The 21,439-nt window shown below is 43.1% G+C and overlaps 2 protein-coding genes across 2 annotated transcripts; both read right to left on the bottom strand.

The window, feature by feature from the left end:
* Positions 1–1,074: 1,074 nt before the first annotated feature.
* LOC309343315 (uncharacterized protein) lies at positions 1,075–10,445 on the bottom strand (the record flags this gene model as incomplete). The annotated part of the gene is made up of 5 exons (XM_081864650.1): positions 1,075–1,966; positions 2,944–3,023; positions 4,362–4,599; positions 6,882–7,037; positions 10,238–10,445. 5 exons carry the CDS (start codon positions 10,443–10,445, stop codon positions 1,830–1,832), a joined length of 819 nt encoding a protein of 272 aa, XP_081720776.1. The 3' UTR covers positions 1,075–1,829.
* Positions 10,446–14,479: 4,034 nt separating this feature from the next.
* On the bottom strand, positions 14,480–21,172 carry UPK3A (uroplakin 3A). The gene is made up of 7 exons (XM_081861336.1): positions 21,091–21,172; positions 18,422–18,580; positions 17,809–18,088; positions 16,306–16,388; positions 15,299–15,431; positions 14,639–14,894; positions 14,480–14,570 (listed from the first exon to the last, which is right to left on the bottom strand). Exons 1-6 carry the CDS (start codon positions 21,143–21,145, stop codon positions 14,780–14,782), a joined length of 825 nt encoding a protein of 274 aa, XP_081717462.1. The 5' UTR covers positions 21,146–21,172; the 3' UTR covers positions 14,480–14,570; positions 14,639–14,779.
* Positions 21,173–21,439: the final 267 nt, after the last annotated feature.

Raw genomic sequence — 21,439 nt, forward strand, 5'->3', positions numbered from 1 at the left:
GGCTGTCACACTAATCACTCAAACTACACTTAGCCAGTAGGATGACTAAAACTGCAATCTTGGAATAAGCCTGACTGAACTCCATGGGGCTTACTTCTAAATGGATATTGTCAGGGGTTCAAGGAGAGAGGCGCAGATGAGGGAGGAGACAGAGAGCGAGGGGGAAGGATTCTAGGGTGACGAGGAAGAGGATGACAATGACCCAAGATTGTCCATGAGTCCGTCCAGTGAATCGGAGGACTCCCAAAAGGGAGCCCCCCTGGGCAAGCCAAGGGGAGCTAGAGGGGGAAGCAGTCAGGAGCAGGAGAACGAAGGGGAAACCCCCAGGGGGAGTTGGAGATCGGGACCGGCTTCTCCGCCGGAACGGAGTGAAGGGGGTGGAGTGACCAGTGTGTCAGAAGGAGCAGAACAGGGAGCAGAGAGGGGAAGGAGATCGGGGCAAGACGTCCTGCCGGAAGGGGCGGAGAGTAGTACCGAGAGCAGTGTAACTGGCGGAGGGAAGGTCAGAAGCAGCGTACGCACGCCAAGTTCAAAATGGGAGGCGCGCGGAAGTGAAGAGAGTCCTGGGGAGGAGCCTGGTCCCAAAGCGCGAAGGAGGGGGGAGGAGGCGCCAGAGGATTCAGCCTCTGGAGAGTCCCGAAGGGAGAGAACACAGGGGGGCAGAAAGACCCTGCGGAAAAGGAAGGAGAGGAAGAGGTGGACCAGTACAAGCCTCTTAAACTGGTGTAGAGGCGGTACTGACTCAGAGGGGACTTCAGCGGTCTAAGCGTAACAGACGTAGGGTCACGGAGCTAGGCTGGGAAGCTAAGAATGTTCTTCAATAAAAGCTTTTGTACATAAGCCGGACTGGACTTTGGTCTCTTGTGAGCTGGGACCACGGGTGACTCTGACAGATATGCATAGATTTTACAATATAAACCCTGCAGTTTTTTCTCACAGTGTTACAGGTTTAAGTCATTATATTATTATTATTATTATTATTATTATTATTATTATTATTATTATTATTTTAAACCAGCATGCATTGTAGCATACAATCAGAAACTAAAAGACAAAGAAGACACAAAGATTTATTATTTCTTCAATTTGGACACAATGATTACAAAAGCCTTATTGTGTGTGTATTACATGACATTGGAGCATTTAGGACTGTACAACGTTTGATCATTTTTATTTTATAGTAACAGAGCACAGAAAGTAGACCAGGCCCGTCCAAAAGCGCACTTGTATAAATGTGAAAGACATGAAATAGCAAGCTGCCTTATAGGACCAAAGTCCACCAGCCTTTGGGTTTTGCAGATGTATTCTTTTTTTAGGCAGGCAGAAATAATGAAGAATAAAGCATTAAAATTTGCATATGCACCTTTGTAGAAGTTGGTCCAGTTAAAGGTGTCACTTTAAGAGTTTTCCCTCCTCATAATTCTCTGGAACTTCCATTCCCCATGCTAAAGACATTGAAATTGTTATTATGATTCAGTCTTATCTAAGCAGCATTTCATACATTATGCGGCAACAACAAAGGTTTGTCACCAATGAACATACAGGGAACCACAATCTCATTTTCAGATATATAGACTTTAAGAACATACTGTGGGAAGAGGCCACATAAACAGCATAAATTCTGCAGTCATTGTAGGTTAAATTCTACCAAAACAACAACAACAACCCAAAACATTTTTAAGATACTCTCGTTCTTCAGAATGCTTGTTCTTTGACTGAAAACATTTTACTAAAGTACATTCTTTGATTCTCTGGAAAAATCCTGCAGTTGATTCATATCTGTTGTTGCCGCTGTTCCAGAAGAAAGGAAGTGCCGAGTTGCCTGCTTGCTATTTCTTATTTGAAAGAGCTACTGCTACAATTAAGGCAACCACTAGGACAGCCCCACCAACCGAGACCAGAATGGTGATTACTATCATTCCTCCAGCTCGCTCAAACATCACATCAGCAGTTTCATAGTTTGTCACTGGAATGCAAAAGGAAAACGGGTTCAAGAATTAAACACAGGGGTCAGCAAATTTTTTCAGCAGGGGGCTGGTCCACTGCCCCTCAGATCTTGTGGGGGCCCAGACTATATTTTTGGGGGGGAGGGAATGAACGAATTCCTATGCCCCACAAATAACCCAGAGATGCATTTTAAATAAAAGCACACATTCTACTCATGTAAAAACACGCTGATTCCCATACTGTCCGCGGGCTGGATTGAGAAGGCGATTGGGCCGAATCCAGCCCCCGGGCCTTAGTTTGCCTACCCATGAATTAAAGCAATCAAGACAGATTGGGTCAAAGTCCATTTATAAATGGTCAAAGTCCATTTTATATCCCTACTAAGGAAGTGCTTTATACTTATGTATAACAACTAAAAATATTGCACTGAGGTATTCAGGCAGGACTTGTATAACACGAGTATACACACAACATATTCCTATTGAATCAACAAAGTGTCAGAGTGGTCCCACGTGACTGAAACACTCCTTCCTACAGAAAGAACATTCCTTCCACATAGAGAACTAGAGGTCAGGGGGACAAGTACCATATCAGAAAAAACTAACCCCTGCAAAGTTGTTCCAAAGTTGTGTTAGTTTTTTGGGTGGTGGGAGAAGCAAAGTGTATTGTGGCATAGTCTAAGAATTTTTAGTCTGGCCTACATGTGCACCTGTGAGTGTATGGAATCTATTGTCATAATAAAAGTGGTTAGACTTTAAGGTTCCGCTTGTTCACAACTCACAAGTGTATCTATTTTTATTTTCACACAGTGGGTGGGCATCCGTACATCAATGGCCACTTAGGTTACGCAGCAGTGGAAAACCCAGATTCAAAATCTTTCACATACCAAGTAGGTGAATATTTTCTGCTACCATATCTGTCCTTAACTGCACAGATATTTTTTAACTGGGCAATGTGTTACATTCTAGGATATATCTATTCATTACTGAAACTCACCATTTTTGGTCTGTATTGCTGTTGACCAGTCAGTATGAGCTCTTATTGTAGACTTGGCATCCAAGAAAAAGAAGTTGACCCTAGAAAACAGAGATTATAAGGCCAGGGAAAATTCATATGCACTTTAAAATATCAAGTATGAAAATAGAACTGGAGACAATCTCATTGTAGTCTTGGCCCCATGTTTTAACATGTTAAATAGGAATGCTCGACCCACCATCCTGAATCCATAGTCTTAGATTCTATTATTAAAATTTGGTATTGCCCTGGGGGGAATGTTGCCTGTTTAGAATACTGGTACTATGTACTTTTGCTTTTATATTGGAAAATAAATGCAGGTGGTGTGCAAAAAATGGCCATAATTAAAAGTATGCACACATAATAAAGTTATTGATAACAACCAAAATCGCTTACCTGGTTCAACCTGTCTCTTCTACTATTTTATACTGTATGGTACTAGTTAAACCCAAAAGATCTTTCGTTAATAGGTAAGCAAAGGAAGGGGAGTTTCTCTTACCCCACAAGCATTCTAATGGAACAAGAAAGCTTTTTACACCATTCCTGGAAACCCTGGTAGAATGCAGCCTAATTTTATTTAAGTGAAAACAAAACAAATTCCTTCCAGTAGCACCTTAAAGACCAACTAAGTCAGTTCTTGGTATGAGCTTTCGTGTGCATGCACACTTCTTCAGATACCTGAAGAAGTATCTGAAGAAGTATTCTTCAGTATCTGAAGAAGTGTGCATGCACACGAAAGCTCATACCAAGAACTGACTTAGTTGGTCTTTAAGGTGCTACTGGAAGGAATTTGTTTTGTTTTATTTAAGTGGTAAACCTGTGTTGGAGTATGCCACTCCAGATTGTACTAAAACTCTTCTCCCTATAAAAATATTTCTTCCATGTAAAAAAAAACTAGATACCAGGGGAGCCTAGCTTTTGCCCCATCATCATGCTAATTCTCCATGTGTATATACGGAGGACATTTCAGACATAAGGACCCCCCTCTGTATTCTCAAATGGTACGGATCCCATTCACTGAGAACTGGATTATTATTATTATTATTGTTGTTGTTGTTGTTGTTATTTATTATTATTTATTATTATTATTTATTATTATTATTATTATTTCTACCCCACCCATATCATGTGCCTATCCTGAGATCATTCCAAAGGCAAGGTTCCATGTGACAGGTTTTTCTCCTGCTGATTGTATTTGTATTTGTATTTTAAACACAAGCTTGATGTTTGCAGTGTCCTAGAATGCTACAACCTCAGTTCCTCCCCTGCCTAGATGCAACCCAACATACACCAGTAACCATCTGAAAAGTACAAATGTTTAGCCTCTAAAATTAGTGCATGGTCTGTAAATAAAATATACATTATTTTTAAAAAGTCAGAGGTGCATATATTTCAGTTACCTATAAAATGTGGATGGCTTGAGGGCTTGATTGCAGAAGGGACCTTTAGTTTGACGGCAAAATTCTGATCCCACCTGGTAGCCTACGACTGTCATGAGCTCATATTGGCTGTTATCTAAATCCAGTACCACAATGTCCCTAGCTACTTCACAGGAGACACTCTTGAATTCACCAGCAAAATAAAGAGTGGCTTGAGGTGTTTTGCGGAGATTTTCAATCTGTTCAGTATCTGTCACACCTTCAAAAGATGAAGAACAGCCCATAATATGATAATCACAAATATATTTCATCAGTACAGCACAAAGAGTCATTTCAGCATTTAGAAACAGAAAATGTTACAGCTCTTCTCGGATGGCACCTGTTCAGATGGCAGGTGAGGGAATGCATCTTTGATATGCAACCAAGAATTTCTATGCATGCATAAAATGTTAGCCCAGCCTTCTTCTTGACATGCTGGATTTCTCTATTTGAGGGGCCTCTCTCTTTCCTTTTTCAAAAATGGATCACTGAAAAATGAAATCCCTTCTTCTTGGAAGCCTGCACTGGTAGAAATGAGAAAGAACACTACATGCTATTTCCATACCCTCCAAATTTTTGTTCCCAAAATTGGGACATCAGGAGGGACGCACCTTCTTCTGTTCCGGCACTCTGGCACTCGTTAGCAGGATCACACCAGAGGTGGCACAGCCCTGCTGATTGCACCAGAGTGAGCATCTTTTGGTCCAGCACTCTGGACTCACACCAGATGAAAAAACAGGACCTTCCGGGCAGTGGCAGAGCTTCATGCTCCGGTACCAGGGGGCGGAGAGCAGGCGGGGGCATGGCATGTGTCCTGGGGGCATGACATACCACCTGCTGGGGCGTGGCACCTAGCGGGGGGTCAGCCGCGATGGCACCCCACCGGGATGGAGCTGCCAGGGGCAGTGCGCTCCCCCCACACTCCTCTTCCTCCGCCAGTGCTTCTGGGATCCAAACAGAAGCTGGGATTGGCTTCTGTGATCTGGTATGTCCCACTTAAAATGGGACACTTGAGGGACAGGCACTAGCAATCATGAGCTCCAAATTCTTGTCATCCAAAGTAGTGCCAGGTAAAGACATTTCAAGGATTATATAAAGCCAAGAAAGTAGAGAGAAGACTAGACTCATCATTCTGCTAAATTCTTCAGCTTAATTAATGGAGGGGGAATGATTGTGTGCATCTCTCTGTGTCCCTCTATATCTGTAAATCCAAGCAAACAGAACAACATGGCCCAAGAGCTTAAGGGGACTCAAACGTGACCCAGAACCTATTCATTTTCCTGAATATATGACCACCTTTCTTTGTATTACAGGCCAACCGTCAAACCCAGTTGTATTTATTGTACTCCCCACCCTCCCACTTTGTACTGTTATGCTGGTTACCGCTTTGGGGCCCTTTGGGTCAAAATACTGTACATAAATAAGCCACAGCATAGCATAACATCCTTGGGGAGCCCTTTCCAGTAGCAAAGAGCCCATCATTTCCCCAGTTTCCATTGCTCAAGTATACGGCTTGGCTAAATGACAGGAAAACGTTCTCATTTACAGTTTTAATATTGTGAGATGGACAGATAAGGAAGCATAATATATTTTGTATTTTTCTTTCCTCAAGCACTCTTATTGCATGTCCAGATATGGAAAAGAGAAAAAGATTACAGCACCCAGTTGCTAATTCTCTACTTTATGAAGGAGTCCCTGAAAAATTGTCCAAGTATTCTGTTGGCCATTTCAAAGCAAGAGGGATTGGGACTGGAAAGTCCAGCTCAGACGTACATTAATGGAAAAGGAATGAAGTAAAACGTGGAACAGAAATGCTGTAGTTTTTATCTTCAGTTCTTGATCAGCAAGTTTTGCTTGTCTGTGTGGTGCCACAAGACTGATGTACGAAGGATAAGGAAAACATCTGCCCCCCCAGGTCACATCTGCTGGTGACTCTTGTTATTTTAACCTTTCTCAGGCTGGACGGCAGTTTTAAAACCTGGTTTTGAAAATTGTACACTGAGCACTTGGGATATAAATGGATATGAATGTTAATGTTTTTCCCTATGTTTCAGGCACTCGGCATTTAAATGCCCTTGAGGTGGGTTGCATGGGAGCTATGTGGAAATGAGTTTTTAAAATTCACACAGCCGCAGGTTCATCACTTCTGGAAGACAGCCACAACAGACCATCCCCTCAGCTGCTGACTTCTGCTCAAAGTACAATGCTGAGGTTTGCCCTCTGGAGAAACATGTGAGACTTTTAATAGAAGGGAGACAATTATTAGACCAAGGGGGGCTACCCTTTGGCCTTCCAAATGTTGTTGAACTATAATGCCCATCATTCCTGCCTACTGGAGCTGATAGGAAGTGGAGCCCAACAAGATCTAGAGGGCCACAGGTTCTCCATATCTGGATTAGAGTAACGAAATCTCTCAGGCAGGATCCCGCTCATTCCTGCATGGCTGCATCAAATGTTACACACACACACACACACACACACACACACACATAAATCCCATACCTGGCAAAGTGGACGAGTCAGGAAGCTGAGCTACAGCTATTCTCACTGTGGCTGGAGAAAACTTTGCGGTGGTAACACACTTTGGGATATTGACAAGAAAGTAGGTGCTCATATAGGTTGTTAAAAGCATGCTGTTGTTAGGGAAAAAATCCAATGCTGAAAAACAAAATGAAAAGTAACATCATGGTCTTGTTCCATGGGATAGCTAATTTATCACAAACCCTGTCAATTGAATAAAGTGCACTTTTCAAAGTGCCTTTGCTTGAATCACAGCCCCAAACTTGCAGATAGCCATCACTAAGGGCAAAGACATAAACAGACATTTATTGTTATGTTCAGAACAGGCTCCTACTTTTAAACCAGCTCCATCCCCTCCCAGTCAGAAGGGGGCAAAAATTATTTTGAAACTTTCAGTTGTACTGCTTCTGAAAGTCCCAAGTTCACAGCACTGACATAGGCTGCTCCTATTCAGAAGCTGTTGTACAAAATGCTTGATGGCAGCTGCTGCAGAATGCCATACCATGTGCCAAATTTTCTCCACACACACTCAACAATATTCAATAGCTGAATGTGTTGTGCTGTTTCAAATTGCAGGCCCAGTGAGATGCTGAAATGGGCTGGCTCAGGCATGCAGGTCCATCACTTCATGAGCACAGCCCTGAATCGTGACAGCTGTGTCTGAATGAACCATCAGCCAGGCTTCGGCTTATTTCAAATGCAGGGCTTTTTGGTAGAACCAGCTCAGTTTAGCTGCCATTCTCAAGTGATGAGAAACTGCACACACATGGTTCTACGTAATAAAAGAAGAGTACCGTATTTTTCTCTCCATAACACTCACTTTTTTTCTCCTAGAAAGTAAGGGGAAATGTCTGTGCGTGTTATGGAGCGAATGCCTACGGATGGTGGGGGGATCTGCTGCAGTCGTGAGCAGAGGATCCATGGTTCCCCTTCCTTCACTCCTCCATGGCTCGCTTTGAAACAGCAAAGCGGGAGAGGCTTTAAAGCAACCGTGCTCTCTGTCCCTCTCTCCTCCCCACTTAGCTCGCTAAATAGCAGCAAAGCTTTTCAGCGAGCCGAGCTGGGAAGGAGGGAGAGAAGCAGAGCCTGCTTGTTTTAAAGGAGCAAAGCGGGAGAGAAGAGGAGCCGCTTACACGAGTGTAAGCAGCTCCGGTCCTGTTGGCTCCTTTAAATCAACCGTGCTCTCTGTCCCTCTCTCCTCCCCACTCAGCTCGCTAAATAGCAGCAAAGCTTTTCAGCTAGCCGAGCTGGGAAGGAGGGAGAGAAGCAGAGCCTGCTTGTTTTAAAGGAGCAAAGTGGGAGAGGAGAGGAGCCTTCTCCCCTTATACCCCTCTCCTGCATTATTAGCAGCATCCTTCTCCACACACCCCATGCGTGCTCCTTGTCCCTTGAGTGCTTTTCCTTCCCTCCCCACTTAAAACGTGGTTACAAAGCACGGATCCACATGGATCCTCAGGATTTTTGCATTGGGCTACCCCAAACTCACCATCAGATCACATGTCTGTGGCCACAGCATGAACCATAAAAATCATACATCCACTGTTTCGTTTAGAATATTTTTTTCCTTGTTTTCCTCCTCTAAAAACTATGTGCGTGTTATGGTCAGGTGCGTGTTATAGAGCGAAAAATACGGTAATTCCTTCAGTTGAGTTGCCTAAGTGGTTTAAATTTTTCTCTATGAAAGAATTATGCTACTGAAGACTAAACTGCTCCCTGGTGAAAAAGAACTAATTTAATACTCAAAGATAGCTAGAAGAATTATGCTCTCCAAAAAAGATAGATAGATAGATAGATAGATAGATAGATAGATAGATATAGAAAGAAAGAAAGAAGCACAAATGGGGGTGGAGTTTCAAAGGACTGGAGGTCTTCAGTGTATATAGGTCAGGAGTAGGGAATGTTTTCCCGCCAGAGGCCACATTCTCTTCCAAAGAGGCTTCTGGAGGCCACATGCTAATGGTAGGCAGGGCCAGGGACAAAAGTGACCCCTGAATGTTGCCATACTCCGAGGAGACCTTCCAGGCAGGCAAAAACACTGAAGTAGAGTTTGAAGCAGCGTCATTGAGGGATGAAGCCTTTTGAGGGGGGGGGTGGCTGAGGAGGGACACAAGCCAGGGAGAGTCCCAAGGGCCAGAGAGACAGATCTGAGGTGCTGGCGTAAGGCAAGGAAACATCACACTTTAGTCTGCACAGGTGGAGGGCCAGTCAAAAAGGCAGTAACCCTACTATGGACACAGGGTGAAAAGCTTCCTTCTTCTCTATCAGTTTATAATAATCAATCCATCTCTATTCAAATGTGTTTTTTAATCTCAGCAAACAACCTAAAAACAATAACCTGAAAAACTCATTAGCTGCCCATCAGCATGTTTGCCCTTTAGCCATCCAGGCCCACCGCTGCTTCCTTTCTGAAGAGAGCATCACAGCAGCAGAGTAACACGTTTTGCATACAGCATTGCAAGAATAATTGAAATATGATGTTAACATTGTAGCTTCTCTGATGTAGTTCTGCAAACAGTGGCAGGGAACATAAAGCTTATTTGGTTTCTTCCCTAACAGCTTCATATGAAATGTATCTTACGTTGCTCTATTTATATCTCTGAATATATATCACAAACAAAATGATTTCTCCATTATTGCTTTAACATACAGATGTCCTTTCTAGCTTTCTACTCATGTCATGAGGCTTTCTGGTCATTTGTCATTTCTCGGCGATAATCAGTTATAGCCTTGAAGGTTTCAGTTCTTTCTCAGACATATACAATGCAACTCCACTGAATTGTTAGTTGTGATTCTTTGTTTTCTGAAGTGCTGCTTGGAACTGTACATAAAAGTAAATTTCCTTATGACAAGGATTGATTTATTGTAAGGTTGCCAAGAAAAAAACATTGAAGCAAAGTTATTGTGCTTTTAACATCTGCGTGGGAAGCAGAAATTCAGCTCTTTGGGGGCATCCAGTTGTAATAATGGGGAAAGTTTAAGTATCTGAATTTTTACTTGCCACACAGCTTTTAAAGGTACAGGACTCTCCCAAGGGAAGAAAACAACAATAATAGTGGAAGAGAAAGTCTGAAAGTATCAGCAGAATCAGGTCATAATGAGAAAAAGATTATGTATTAATTTTTTTGCAAGCAAATCATATGTGTAGTGTAGAGCATAAACTGTTATTTAATATGAACAGTTATTTGCCGTAAAACATCACCCAAACATATGGAACTTCATCAATATAAATTTATGTACTGAGATGACAGTGGGCTTTATGTTCCTGTCCACCCAGATCAAGCTCTACACTTCAATGCTTTGGCAACCTATTCCTGCTCAAGCAAGAAGGTAATACTTACTGATTTTTTCCAGGTCTTCCACTAGAACAGCCCATCCAGATCCCAAACTGCCAAGCAAACACAAGAGCAAACTCAGCTTCATGTTGTACAGCCAAGAGTTAACTAAGTGGCCAACTGAAAGGACAGTTGATCGAACCGCAAGTTTTCTGCTTTGGCCGGGCAGGGGGGGCGGGCGGTGTGGATGGGCAGCCCATTCTTTTGTAAGCATGAAATGGGCCAGAAAAACAAGGAAAACAAGATAATCAGGTGCTGCACAAGCAAGACAGGGGAGCAAGGTGTGCTGGGCACTTATGCAACAACACAGTCCTTAACGTATTGGGAACTGCATACTTACCTATAAAAGCACTTACAGGAATGTTAAAAAAAAATAATTATGAGAACTGGGCTGAAACAAGATAGTTTTCTTTTTATATTCCTAATGGAGTCCATTCTTTCAGAAGAATATCAGGAGCATACCCATGGTAATATTTAACAATTACATACAGCTTCAGAGATTAAAAAAACCCAACTTGTTAGTGTGTGAGAGGTTCCAAAGTCATCTGTCTGTGCCCGGAGTTAATGTTGTTAATGTGGGGTAGACTGTAGAAAATAAATAACATACACATTGTGTGATCAAGGTAACTTGAGAGACCACCTTCCTCCTTCCATCCCTGGTAGCTCAGGGCATTCAGCAGGAGAGTCCTTAATGCTAAAATGCCTGCGCTACAGCAACTTAGAAGAGGGCTGTGGCTGCCCCTGTTTCTTGGGCATCATAATTTTGAGATACAACTGAAGACATTTTTGTTTCAACAAGCTTTTCCAGCTAGATGGAAAACTCACCTACGTACTCATCTCTGCCTTCGGTGTTCATTTTCTATTGTTTTAAAAGTGATCCTTCATTTTCTCTGTATTTCTTTTGAACCTATTTTAGTTATTTTTATTGTAAATCACTTTGAGACTTATGTAAAAATCAATTAATAAACTAATAAAATTATTATCATTTCCTTTTTTTAAAAAGGAACTTTCTACTGTAAATGTACCCTTCCATGCCAAAACAGCATATGTAGTCTTTGGGAATTGGATAGATCTGCAGGTATGTATTTTTTCTGTTGTATTTGGGCTCATCCTCACTTCCGCTTGTCCTGTGCCTAGAAAGCATGGGGCTGAGCAGTTTTCTCCTTGCCCCACTCCCAGGGGTGAAGTGTGGGGGAGCCAGGGGGGCCGTGGCCCCGGGCACACAATATGGAAGGCGCAAACCAGCCCCCCCCCCTGCCCCCAAGAGATCCCCATAGCGCCCTGCTGGGCTGTGGCAGTGCGGGTTGGGTGAGCGCAGAGGAGGTTCTTCACCCTCCATGTCCCACCTTGCCCAGCTCACAAGTGCCTGCCTGTCAGCGGTGAGGGCTGGATGAGTGCGGAAGCTGAAGAGCACCCTCTGCACCCCACCCCTGACCTGGAAAACCAACTATTCTCAGGGGAAACCCACTGTTCAGCTCTAAATCGGAAGAAAATGCAACCCACAGAAAACCCAACAAGCCATTTGCGCTGACTGAGTGCTAAAGAACCATTTTCCCCAGGGGGAAAGAGGAAGTGTGGCTAAGCCCTTGACTCAAGAATAGTGCTAATGGGGTCTTCCAAAAAGTAGCAACTCCTCCCAAGAACAAAGCATGGATCTCATAGAAGCACTACTCTTTGTTGCAGAGGGTTAGACCTTGTCCCTGTTTTGCCACAGCAGTAACTTGTCCACCTCTACTAGGCACCTAAGAATGCCATGTGTCCTAGTATGACCTAGTTATTTATACCCCTCTCGGCTTCACAGCCTCCTCCAACCTGGAAATTGTTTGGGTAGCCTAGGATTCTGAGTCGGAAGCCATCTGTTTTAAATGTGCTTGAAATATATGGTATGTATGCAGCTTGAGATTCTTTTGCTCTGGTTTCTGACAGCGGAAAGGTCAGTCTTGTCCAGTCCTATCCCTTCACCACTGTCCCTGCCTTTCATTCTGTTTCAAAGTTCATGACCTCTGCAAACAGGTTTAGCTACATGCTTTGATGACCTATAATCTTTAACTACATCATATTTGAGTACAAGGTGGTTCTTGCCCATGTTCCAGAGCGTTCTCATCTCAATGGCATGAGGAGCATGCAAACTGGCTAGAGAAAGCTAGTGGTAATCAAATCAAGAGAAACTTGATTTACCACAGGGGTGGGGTTCTGTTTTGGCTCAGTGGGCCAGATCCTTATCTGTTCCCACCTTGTGGGCCAACGTTGACAGGTGGGGGGACAACCCACCTGCTAGTCAACTGACATGATTATGACATTATAACACCCTCCCCCCATGTAAAATAAGGCCACAGTTGTCTAGCAGGAGAAATCCAGGAGTTCAAGCCTAGCCCTTCCCTGGGCCTGCTGTGTTAGTTTTCAGTTTTCAGCATGCATTTGTAATGCAGTCCTCAACCTGCCATCCGAATAGCAAGGTCCTTTCCACAGCCCCCTGGGCGGGACCCATGATAATATCAAATTGACCACAAGGGAGTAAAGCTCTGTGAATGGCAAACATAGCTGAGAGGAGAGGAGAGAGACCCATTGAAACATGCAGAGCTTTTGACTTCTTCAAGGCAAGTTGTGGGCAGGAAACACAATGCGTTCCTCTGGATTGTTTATTCTCAAAAAATTACACACATTTCTGTTCATTTAACTCGGAAGTGCAACATACCACAAAGAACCAAGTTACATTTCTTCTCATAATGGACAACATAGGATCAAATACTTAAGAGCTATAGGCCTGCACACCTGAAATGAGGAAATGTAAAGCTTCTGCTTCCCATTTTAAACTGTTCCCAGTTGCCCAAGACATCTGACGGCTGTGGGTTGCTTAAACTATGGTTAATGTGAACAAGCCCAAAGATCCCAGCATGTTTATTAAGCCAGTTTCCTGCAATGGTGAACCATGTGAGTCTAAGTCTCACTTATAATGGGAAAGGCAGTTTCTCAATACTGTACATATGAACCAGGCTATTGGGCAAAGATAAGCGCAAATAGCTTCATCTGCAGTCTGAAACAAGACACAAGGAAGAAAGGGGACTGGGGACTGGGCAAGTTACAACTAAGGAACGCCGTTAAACTCTGTTCAAGCAGCGTTTTACCCATTCTTCAGCTCCCGGCTTCACAGCTTGGATACTTATTCTCCAGAACTTCAAAGTACCTTTCAGTTTTTACCACAACACTTTTGAATCATGCAATCAGCCAACAACATTTTTTTTTTTTAAAAAAAGCTTAAGCTTAAAGTATCTGGATTGAGATTTTTAGTTACATTATCACTTTACAAATCAAGTGATCAACTCTACACCAGCTGTTGCTAAACTACAACTCCCACCATCCATTGTCTACACTGCCTGGGACTGATGGGAGCTGGAATCCAAGTAGAGTTGGAGGCCACAAACTCCCCATCCCTCAGCCAAGTCAACAAAAAACTTTTTGGGGATGCCCTTCATTAGGTCTGATGTAGATTAGACTGACAACAGGGCCAGCAAAAATCATAAACAGCAACTCTTGCTGCGTGAAAACACTGCAGATTGTGTTATTAGAGGAGCATCGCATCAGAACAAGGTCAACAATGCTTCCTCCAATGCTCTATTGTTTGAAGCACAGGAAGATTTTCAGTAATCTCATGATGTACATTAAACAAATGAGCATTCTGGAATGTGGTTTCCCATGCAATTCTATGTATAAATGTTGCTCAGTTTCACCCAAAGACAAAGCTTAAGCAGCCACAACAATTTTCAGATTTGTAACCAGTTTCCTCTGCCATTCCCCTCCCCACTCGGCCACGTTGACTCCAATTACTCAGTATTCTCTTCTTTTAAATTGGAACTTAGATACAGCATCAATTATGATACCTTTAGAAGTTTAAATTTGTACTCTACTACAATCAATTTTCACAAATCAAATGATTGCTTTATAAAAACCACACATGCTAAATGACCCAGGCTATATCACTTAAATCAGGGTAGCCAGTTTGGTGTCTTCCAGATGTTTAGAACTACAACTCCCATAATCCCTGGCCACTGGCTGTGTTGGATGGGGCTGATGGGAGTTGTAGTCAGAAATACTGAAAAACATCATATGGGCTACCCCCAACTTCAGTAACAGGACTTATAGCCCATTGCTCAAAGTTAATAAGTCATTCAAGAAATTAATGTTAGAATTAATTAATTAATTTAATTAATGTTAGAATTAATGTTAGAATATTATTTTGGACTACCCACCCAGAAAAGGTCCCCTTTTAAACTTAAAAAAGCCATATATTTAAGTTCATCGCTGCTTGAGAACTGGAGATAAGTTCATGAATATTCCTGTCCTATGCCCTATTTACGCCAACAAGTTCATGATAGCTCAAGGACAAGTTCATGATAGCTCAAGCGACACTTAAGCAACACTTAAGTCACACGGGGTCACAGTTTTTTAAAGATGTGCAGTTTTGTAACCAGACTTCGTATTCAAGCATCTGGGAGCATTGAAAGGACATCCACAGTTGGTTTGCCACCTTTTCTGACTTGAAGACTATATTTAGTGGGTGGAAGAAACTTCTAGTTCTGACTCAGAAGCTTCTAGCACTCTTGGAGACGTCTGTTGGGTTGTTTGGGATTCATATCTCATCTCAGTGGGAGTCTCTTCTGATGCCCTGGGAAAGAAAGAGAGAAGGAAGGAGGGGTTCACATCATGCAACCCCTTGATCACTAGCTCACTTACATTTTAAACCAACTTCACTGAAAAGCATAATGTGAAGCAAGATGAATTTAATGCATATGCAAGCCAGCCCTATTTACGCCAACTGATTAGGACAAGTTCATGATAGCTCAAGCGACACTTAAGCAACTGAAACAGAAAGCCACCTCAATCACCTTCCAGAGCTGCTCTCTTAATGGTGCTATAAGGCTACATCTAGGGCAGTATTGTTCTGCAGCAAAACCCTTTGGGTTTCCTTCCCATGTGCATGAAGCTCTGAAGGGGTTCTACTGGGAGATGTTGATTAGATCTGAACCTTAATAATGGGTAGAGACAAAGCAGAGCACAAAAGAAACTCACGTTACAGTCAGAAGAGTAGCAGCAAGAAATCCAGCCACGAGGGTGAACATCAGCACACTCAGAATGGAAGTTATGACTATCATCCCACCACTTCTGCGACCTGGCCAGGTATCAATGGTGGAGGACCATTTCACTAGGAGAGGAAGTGGAGTGGTGTCAGCCTTCTGCACAACCTATTTAGATGGGACAATGAAGTAGGGTTGCCATATTTCAAACAGTGAGAATTCGGACAGAAGTTGTTGATTTTCCCGGACATTTAACCGATTTCTGCCTGGATGCTGCTTCTGACTGCAGTATTCCAGGTATGTCCACAAAATTCCAGACTTGTGGCAACCCTACAATGAAAGAGCACTTGGCAAGTGGTAGGTTGTTGCTTTTAACAGGAGGATTTGGTATAACAACACTGGATGGCCAAACAAGAAATGCCACTCCCATGAAACATACTGTTGCATGCCGCCTCAGTCTCTGAGCAGTGCCAGATTCCAGGGGTTGCAGGTGCTCACCCAGGGTTCGTGTTTCCGCTTGGAATGAGGGTCAGAAGAGACTGTGGAATCTTTATGATATATGGTTTATTTACACATATGTACAACCTGAACCTACGATTGAGGGGTTCACAGCATCACCACTCCAAAAGGGTCTTGTTTCTTCCTTAGCTACAGCCTTGGATTCAAACAGAAATCATGCCTTGCTCTCAGGTATTGTTCTGACTCTCTCTCTAGCTTACTGCTTTACTTCTAGATCACATTTCTGCCAAACTCTGCTCTCAACTCTGGTTTTTGTCCTTATCACTTTCTGTGAGTTCCATTTGCCATCTCCCACAGAACCCCTTCCTTTGTCCCCCTGAATGGCTCATCACCCAGGCTATCACCTCAGCAGGAAGCTGGCCTGCCTATTCCAAGTATTAGAAGCCTTGGTTAAATTTTAATACTTGCTGGATCCAGGGATTAGAGGGGTCTCAGCATACAGTTTACTCCCCCCCCCCAAACCCCCCTCATAATAATACTTACACTTTCTGGTTTTGATTGGTTGAGACCAGGGAGTTTGGTCTTTCATGACACCTGCTGTACTGTCTACAAGGACGTATTTAAACCTGGTAGCAAGAATGCGGAAAAGGCTTTACTGTTCCGATAACAGAAGACAACATCTTAACGCACCAAAACCCTGGCCTCTTACCTGCAGAATCCTCAGTTCAGGCATAAGCAATAACCTATTAAGGCACTTGGCGAGCTGCTAGACTTATTATTAAGGCCTGGCTTGAGAATCTGGATCTCTGCTGGAAAGAGATCTCGAGATGGTTCCTCCCAGGCTTTCTTGCCTTCCCCACCTCTGCCACCCTCCGTGCCCCAGCCACCTTCGCCCAGAAAACACATCTGAGTCCCAGCTGAGCAAAGGGAGCTTGCAGGGATAAAGCGGCACGGGGAGAAGCCTGCATAGGCATCCTTCCTCCCGTCTCCTGCCTTAGATCAGTGCCCTTCCATGAGGGCCTTGCAGCTGTTTGTGGCAGAGACCCAAATTCTGACACTTTGGTCTCTACTGAATATTTAATCTAGGATTAGTATACTAAGCATGTGGACAGTGGAAGAGGGAACTCTCCTGCTCCTGCTCCTGAATGCAACTCAATTTTTTAAAAGCAGAGCGTTTCTGCTGGGTGCTGTAGCCCTCCCTACATTTTGCAAGGAGTATTCTGAATGAAGCCAACCTATTAAATCTGCTTTTGGAGTCTTGGCCTATACTGTACACATGTTTTGCTGATCTACCTCAGGCTATGGCAAGTGACTCAGAGGGCTGCCAAGGGACTGCAGTGAGGCTCCAGAGCCCTTGGGAAGAGACTTGCTGCAGTCGCAGCTAAGTGCAGGTCAGCTGGCTTATTTTAAATTTGTACGCTGTTTTGAGTATTTAAAAGCAGCTTGTACAAACATAAAGCAGCAGCAGGAACAATACTGCTGACTTGGGAGCAAAAGAGGTTTGCAGAGGAGAGGGGGCCTTTTCTGTGGTGGTGCCCCAGCTTTGGAATTCCCTCCCCAGGAAGGCACTGATGTTTCTCAGTCTTTTCAGCATTGGCCAAGACATTGGTTTTATGACGTCTGTTTTGCTTAATAGTCTTGTAGTTCATTACCTTATTTTTACTGCTGCACTTAAGAGATTATATTGAATTTTTACTGCCCTGGAATCTCTGTAGAATACTTTAAAACAACCAAATTAAAAGAAGCAAAAGCAAGACAATAAGAATAAAAGCCACCAAAAGCCTCAGCAAATGTGTTCTAACTGGCTTCCTGAAAAAGCTCAATTTCCAAGCTGGGCGCTACACGGAGGAGCCTCAACCTCCCCCTCCAACCCTCAACCACCCAATTTCACTTTGTGGGAATACCTGGGGAAGGATTTGGATGCTGATCTTAATTCCAGGAAGACTTATAATTATGCCACCATTCAATTGGGTAGAGGGTGTTCTGTCCCTTTCAGATTACCCTGAGCACTTACGTTTTAAAAACTTTCTTGGGAGAAATGCATACCTGTAGGCTGTGTCTTGGGAGAGAGGCGGATTACAAGCATCTAGAAAATTTGGGTCATACAAACAAGTGGCATCATCACCAACTCTGACCAGATACTGAGACAGGATGGCAGGTGCTTTGGTGGCATCCACAGCATCAGACAGCTTGGGAAGCGACGCACAGTTTGGAACATTAAACATCGCAGCTTTGTAAGGCCCACTTTGTCCTCCGCTGGTTTGTTGGAAAGTAGCTTCGAGAGGTTTACTACTATTGTCCATAACAAAGGAACCTGACGTACTTGCTGCAGCAGAAATGGACACATGCAAAAAGTTTACATGACAGTTTGTACATGGCATTCACCAGCACTATCAGCTTATTTATTTAAGTAACTGTTAGCAGTGTTTTTTCTTGTGTCTTTGCAGGAGAATGGCCAGTGGCCATTTGCCAAAATGCCTGTCTACCCATTCCCCGCTCCCCATTCCAAACTTTGCCATCCAAGTGGAAACTGCTATCTGTAATTGGTTCTGTCTAGGAGCCGGTGACAGGGACAGGTTTACTCCAATTCCAAACAATATAATATCAGCTTTTGGGGACCCCCCTTGATCAAGGAAAGACACAATAAGCACCCACTTACCAGAGTCCTTCATGACATACAGGTATACTTCATAGGCTGCTCCTTTCAACATCGAGCCATCAAACACACAGAAGGGCTTCTCTAAAGCAACTGTTGTGAGGGTGGGATTGTTTGTAGCAAATTTTGGGTTTGCAATTTGTGGTCCCAGAGTCTGGCCTTCTAGAATAAGAAGAAAAATTACTTGCTATTAACTTTGGAACAGTCAATCACTCAGCCTCCCAGGCTCAAACAAGAAGCTGTTGTACTCTTTGAACTTAGGGAGAGGGGTATATATAGTCTCGTAATGTTGGCATGTGTCTGTCTTGAACCTTTCTGTTCTGTTTTTTAGCCCAAGCATGCACCCCACTTCTTCTTTAAAACCATATATTTTTATGGTGGCAGTGCTGCTATGGCAACCCACATCAGAGCAGACGGTGGACTCAGTAGTGGGTCCTGACCAGCCAGTTGAAGACCCAAATGCCTGATGCTATCAAGACTAAGGGAATGACACCCGTGAGGATGCATTTTACCACAGCCTAAGTGGCTGAGTTAGAAGCAAGGAGATTCTCCAGTCAGTTTCTTACCTCTATAGGAACTTCTCCGTTTCTACCTGCTGCCTAACAAGGGGGGGGGGCCATTAGCGGAATGCTCTCCCACGAGATGCACACCTGCACACTCACTGTGGTCTTTTGAGGACCAGGTGAAGACCTTTATTTTTTCACAGGCTGTTCAAATTACAATGGATGTGGTCATTTGCTTTCTTTCTTAGACTCTTAGACTCTTTCTTAGACTCTTGCATCAAATAATTCACTAGCTGGTTTTATGCCATTTAAAAATTATGTTTTGCTGGTTTACTCTGCTTTGCTAGTTTTGTTTTTACTTTATAATTGGATTTATTGTTTTTATTGTTTTAAACTGACCAGATTCAGGGATTTGTTTGGGACTTAAATGTGCTTGCAAACCAGTGTGTGAGTGGTATAGACTTTAACAAACACTGTATGACTAGTCTATATATTTAACAAAATATAGCAGAGCCTTAAATTAGTCTGTCACTGTCCCATCTGCAGTATTTGGATGACAATACTAATTTGCTTTACAGGAGTGATGTAAGGATTACAAAACATATGTGAAGTGATTTGGAATATTCACAAGCACTATCATCTGTGCTAAGCTTCTTTCTGCCTTTAACACAGAAAAGAGAGTGGTTTGCCTTTCCATTTCCACAAACAGCAAGCTAACTACATCCTAAGTTACAGAGGTCGGGGACATTGCAACTGCAGCACACCGTGCCCATAGGTCATATGTTCCTGTTCCTTTAACAGTTATTACACTGATCTTTGGTCATCTTTAGCACTTCCAAATCCTTACAGCAGCTGCCACCAGTAAATACCCAATCCTATGCAAATTTACAGCCCCCCCCCCAGCAACCAATCCAGGAACCAGATAAGACGATGGCTGCTATATGTTAGTAGTGCAGAATATCGACAGGGTCTGCTTATCCTAAAGATTTTGCCTATAAAAATCACAGGCACACAAGCCCTTTCTATGTTTTTATTGCAGCGGTGGCCAGGCTTTAGATTTGTAGGATCTACTTTGATTTTATTAGAATCCCAAGGTCCACCAACTAGGTGAGCATAACAAACAGATTGAGCCTAGGGATTTGCAATTGGTCCCATGACCAAGCTAACAAGCCATTTCACACAAAAATCTGTGCCTCATTTTCCAGTCCCCTTCAAATATTTCCCCCCAGCAACCTATTTGGGAGGGAGCAGGGGAGAAAGCTCTTTAGTTGTTGCTATCCACAGATGTTTGAGAGTTAGGTCTCCAGGTGATTTTCAGGATATTGGCAAAAGTTTCTCCCTTAACAGAGAAAATAATACCCTCCTCTGCTTTGCACTCTTGATGCTGAACTGAAGAGCATCACCACTAGGAAAAGTTGCTGCAACAGCTTATGCTGCTAATAATTGTTGTGGTACTTAGTTGTACAAACATTCAAGGCCAGAATTAATGCAATTGGTGTTACGTTGTTCAAAGCCACGGGCAAATATGATTAGTGATGCAAGACTTGAATTGTCAACAACACACAGCTATGAAAAATGACTCTTAACATCTATGTGTTAATTAATAAACCATGTGGAAGGAAGAGTAATGAAATTTAAACAGATATTGGCTTACCCAAGTATATTGTATCTATTTTAGTATCTTTTGAGTTTACGAAGACTATTATAAAATATTGTCATTGGATATGTAATAATTGCACTCAATACAGCAGCACATACAGTGCGGCAGAGAGATTAACACTGACCAAGTTGCTCTATTATGGTCCCCCTTTAAGGCGCTTGATGCTCTGGGACCTTGTAGTGAGGAGCAATCAAGGCACTCGGGTTACTTTTTCAAACAAAGGGGAAATTGTCAGTACTAGACATGCACACTTGAAAGCAAGTTCCATTGAACTTAATGGGCTTGCTTCCAATGCAATCTTATATGCTTAAGATTACATTAGAGTGCCATGTCTGAAAAGTATTTCCTAAAAATAAAGAAGGAAGAGTCTTCTACTTTCAATCCCAGAAAAAGAACATTTCTCCTGCAGGGAGGAGTTTCCATGAAGAACCTTTCAGCCCAGTTGTGTAGCATAAACAGTATTAGGGAACAGGTTAAAGCAAGCACCACTCCTGATTCCAGTGACTTACCTATGCACAGCTGCCACAAACAGCAAAAAATCAGCTGCAGCCAGAAAGCCCACATAATCAGACAGTAGAGGAAGCCCCTGCTACCGGCAGCCCCAGCTTACAAATGCCAGCTCCACAGCTTGCACTAACTAAATCAATGGTTCTACACCTTCCACTAATTACTCTGTTCCACCAATCAGCGGCTCACATTCTGCTCCCTTTCAAGCTCGCTTGCAGGCACCCTTTCTCATCCCTGCCCCAAACACACATTATCATCTGCATCCAATCTGTTGGGGGGGAGGGGGCTGTGCCTGCCTCACCCAGTAGAAGCAGACTGCAGACCTTCTGTCACAGTTTTAGCAAGGTCTCA

Source organism: Podarcis erhardii (assembly GCF_964252035.2).
Source record: "Podarcis erhardii genome assembly, chromosome: 5".
NCBI classification, from domain to species: domain Eukaryota; kingdom Metazoa; phylum Chordata; class Lepidosauria; order Squamata; family Lacertidae; genus Podarcis; species Podarcis erhardii.

Excerpts from the sequence above, each read along its gene's own strand:
- UPK3A (XM_081861336.1), bottom strand. The coding sequence starts at position 21,145 with ATGTGGGCTTTCTGGCTGCAGCTGATTTTTTGCTGTTTGTGGCAGCTG. Across the intron at positions 18,581-21,090 it reads TTTGTGGCAGCTGTGCATAG|AAGGCCAGACTCTGGGACCA; the intron begins GTAAGTCACTGG and ends TTCTTATTCTAG. Across the intron at positions 16,389-17,808 it reads TCCCAAGACACAGCCTACAG|GTTTAAATACGTCCTTGTAG; the intron begins GTATGCATTTCT and ends TCTTGCTACCAG.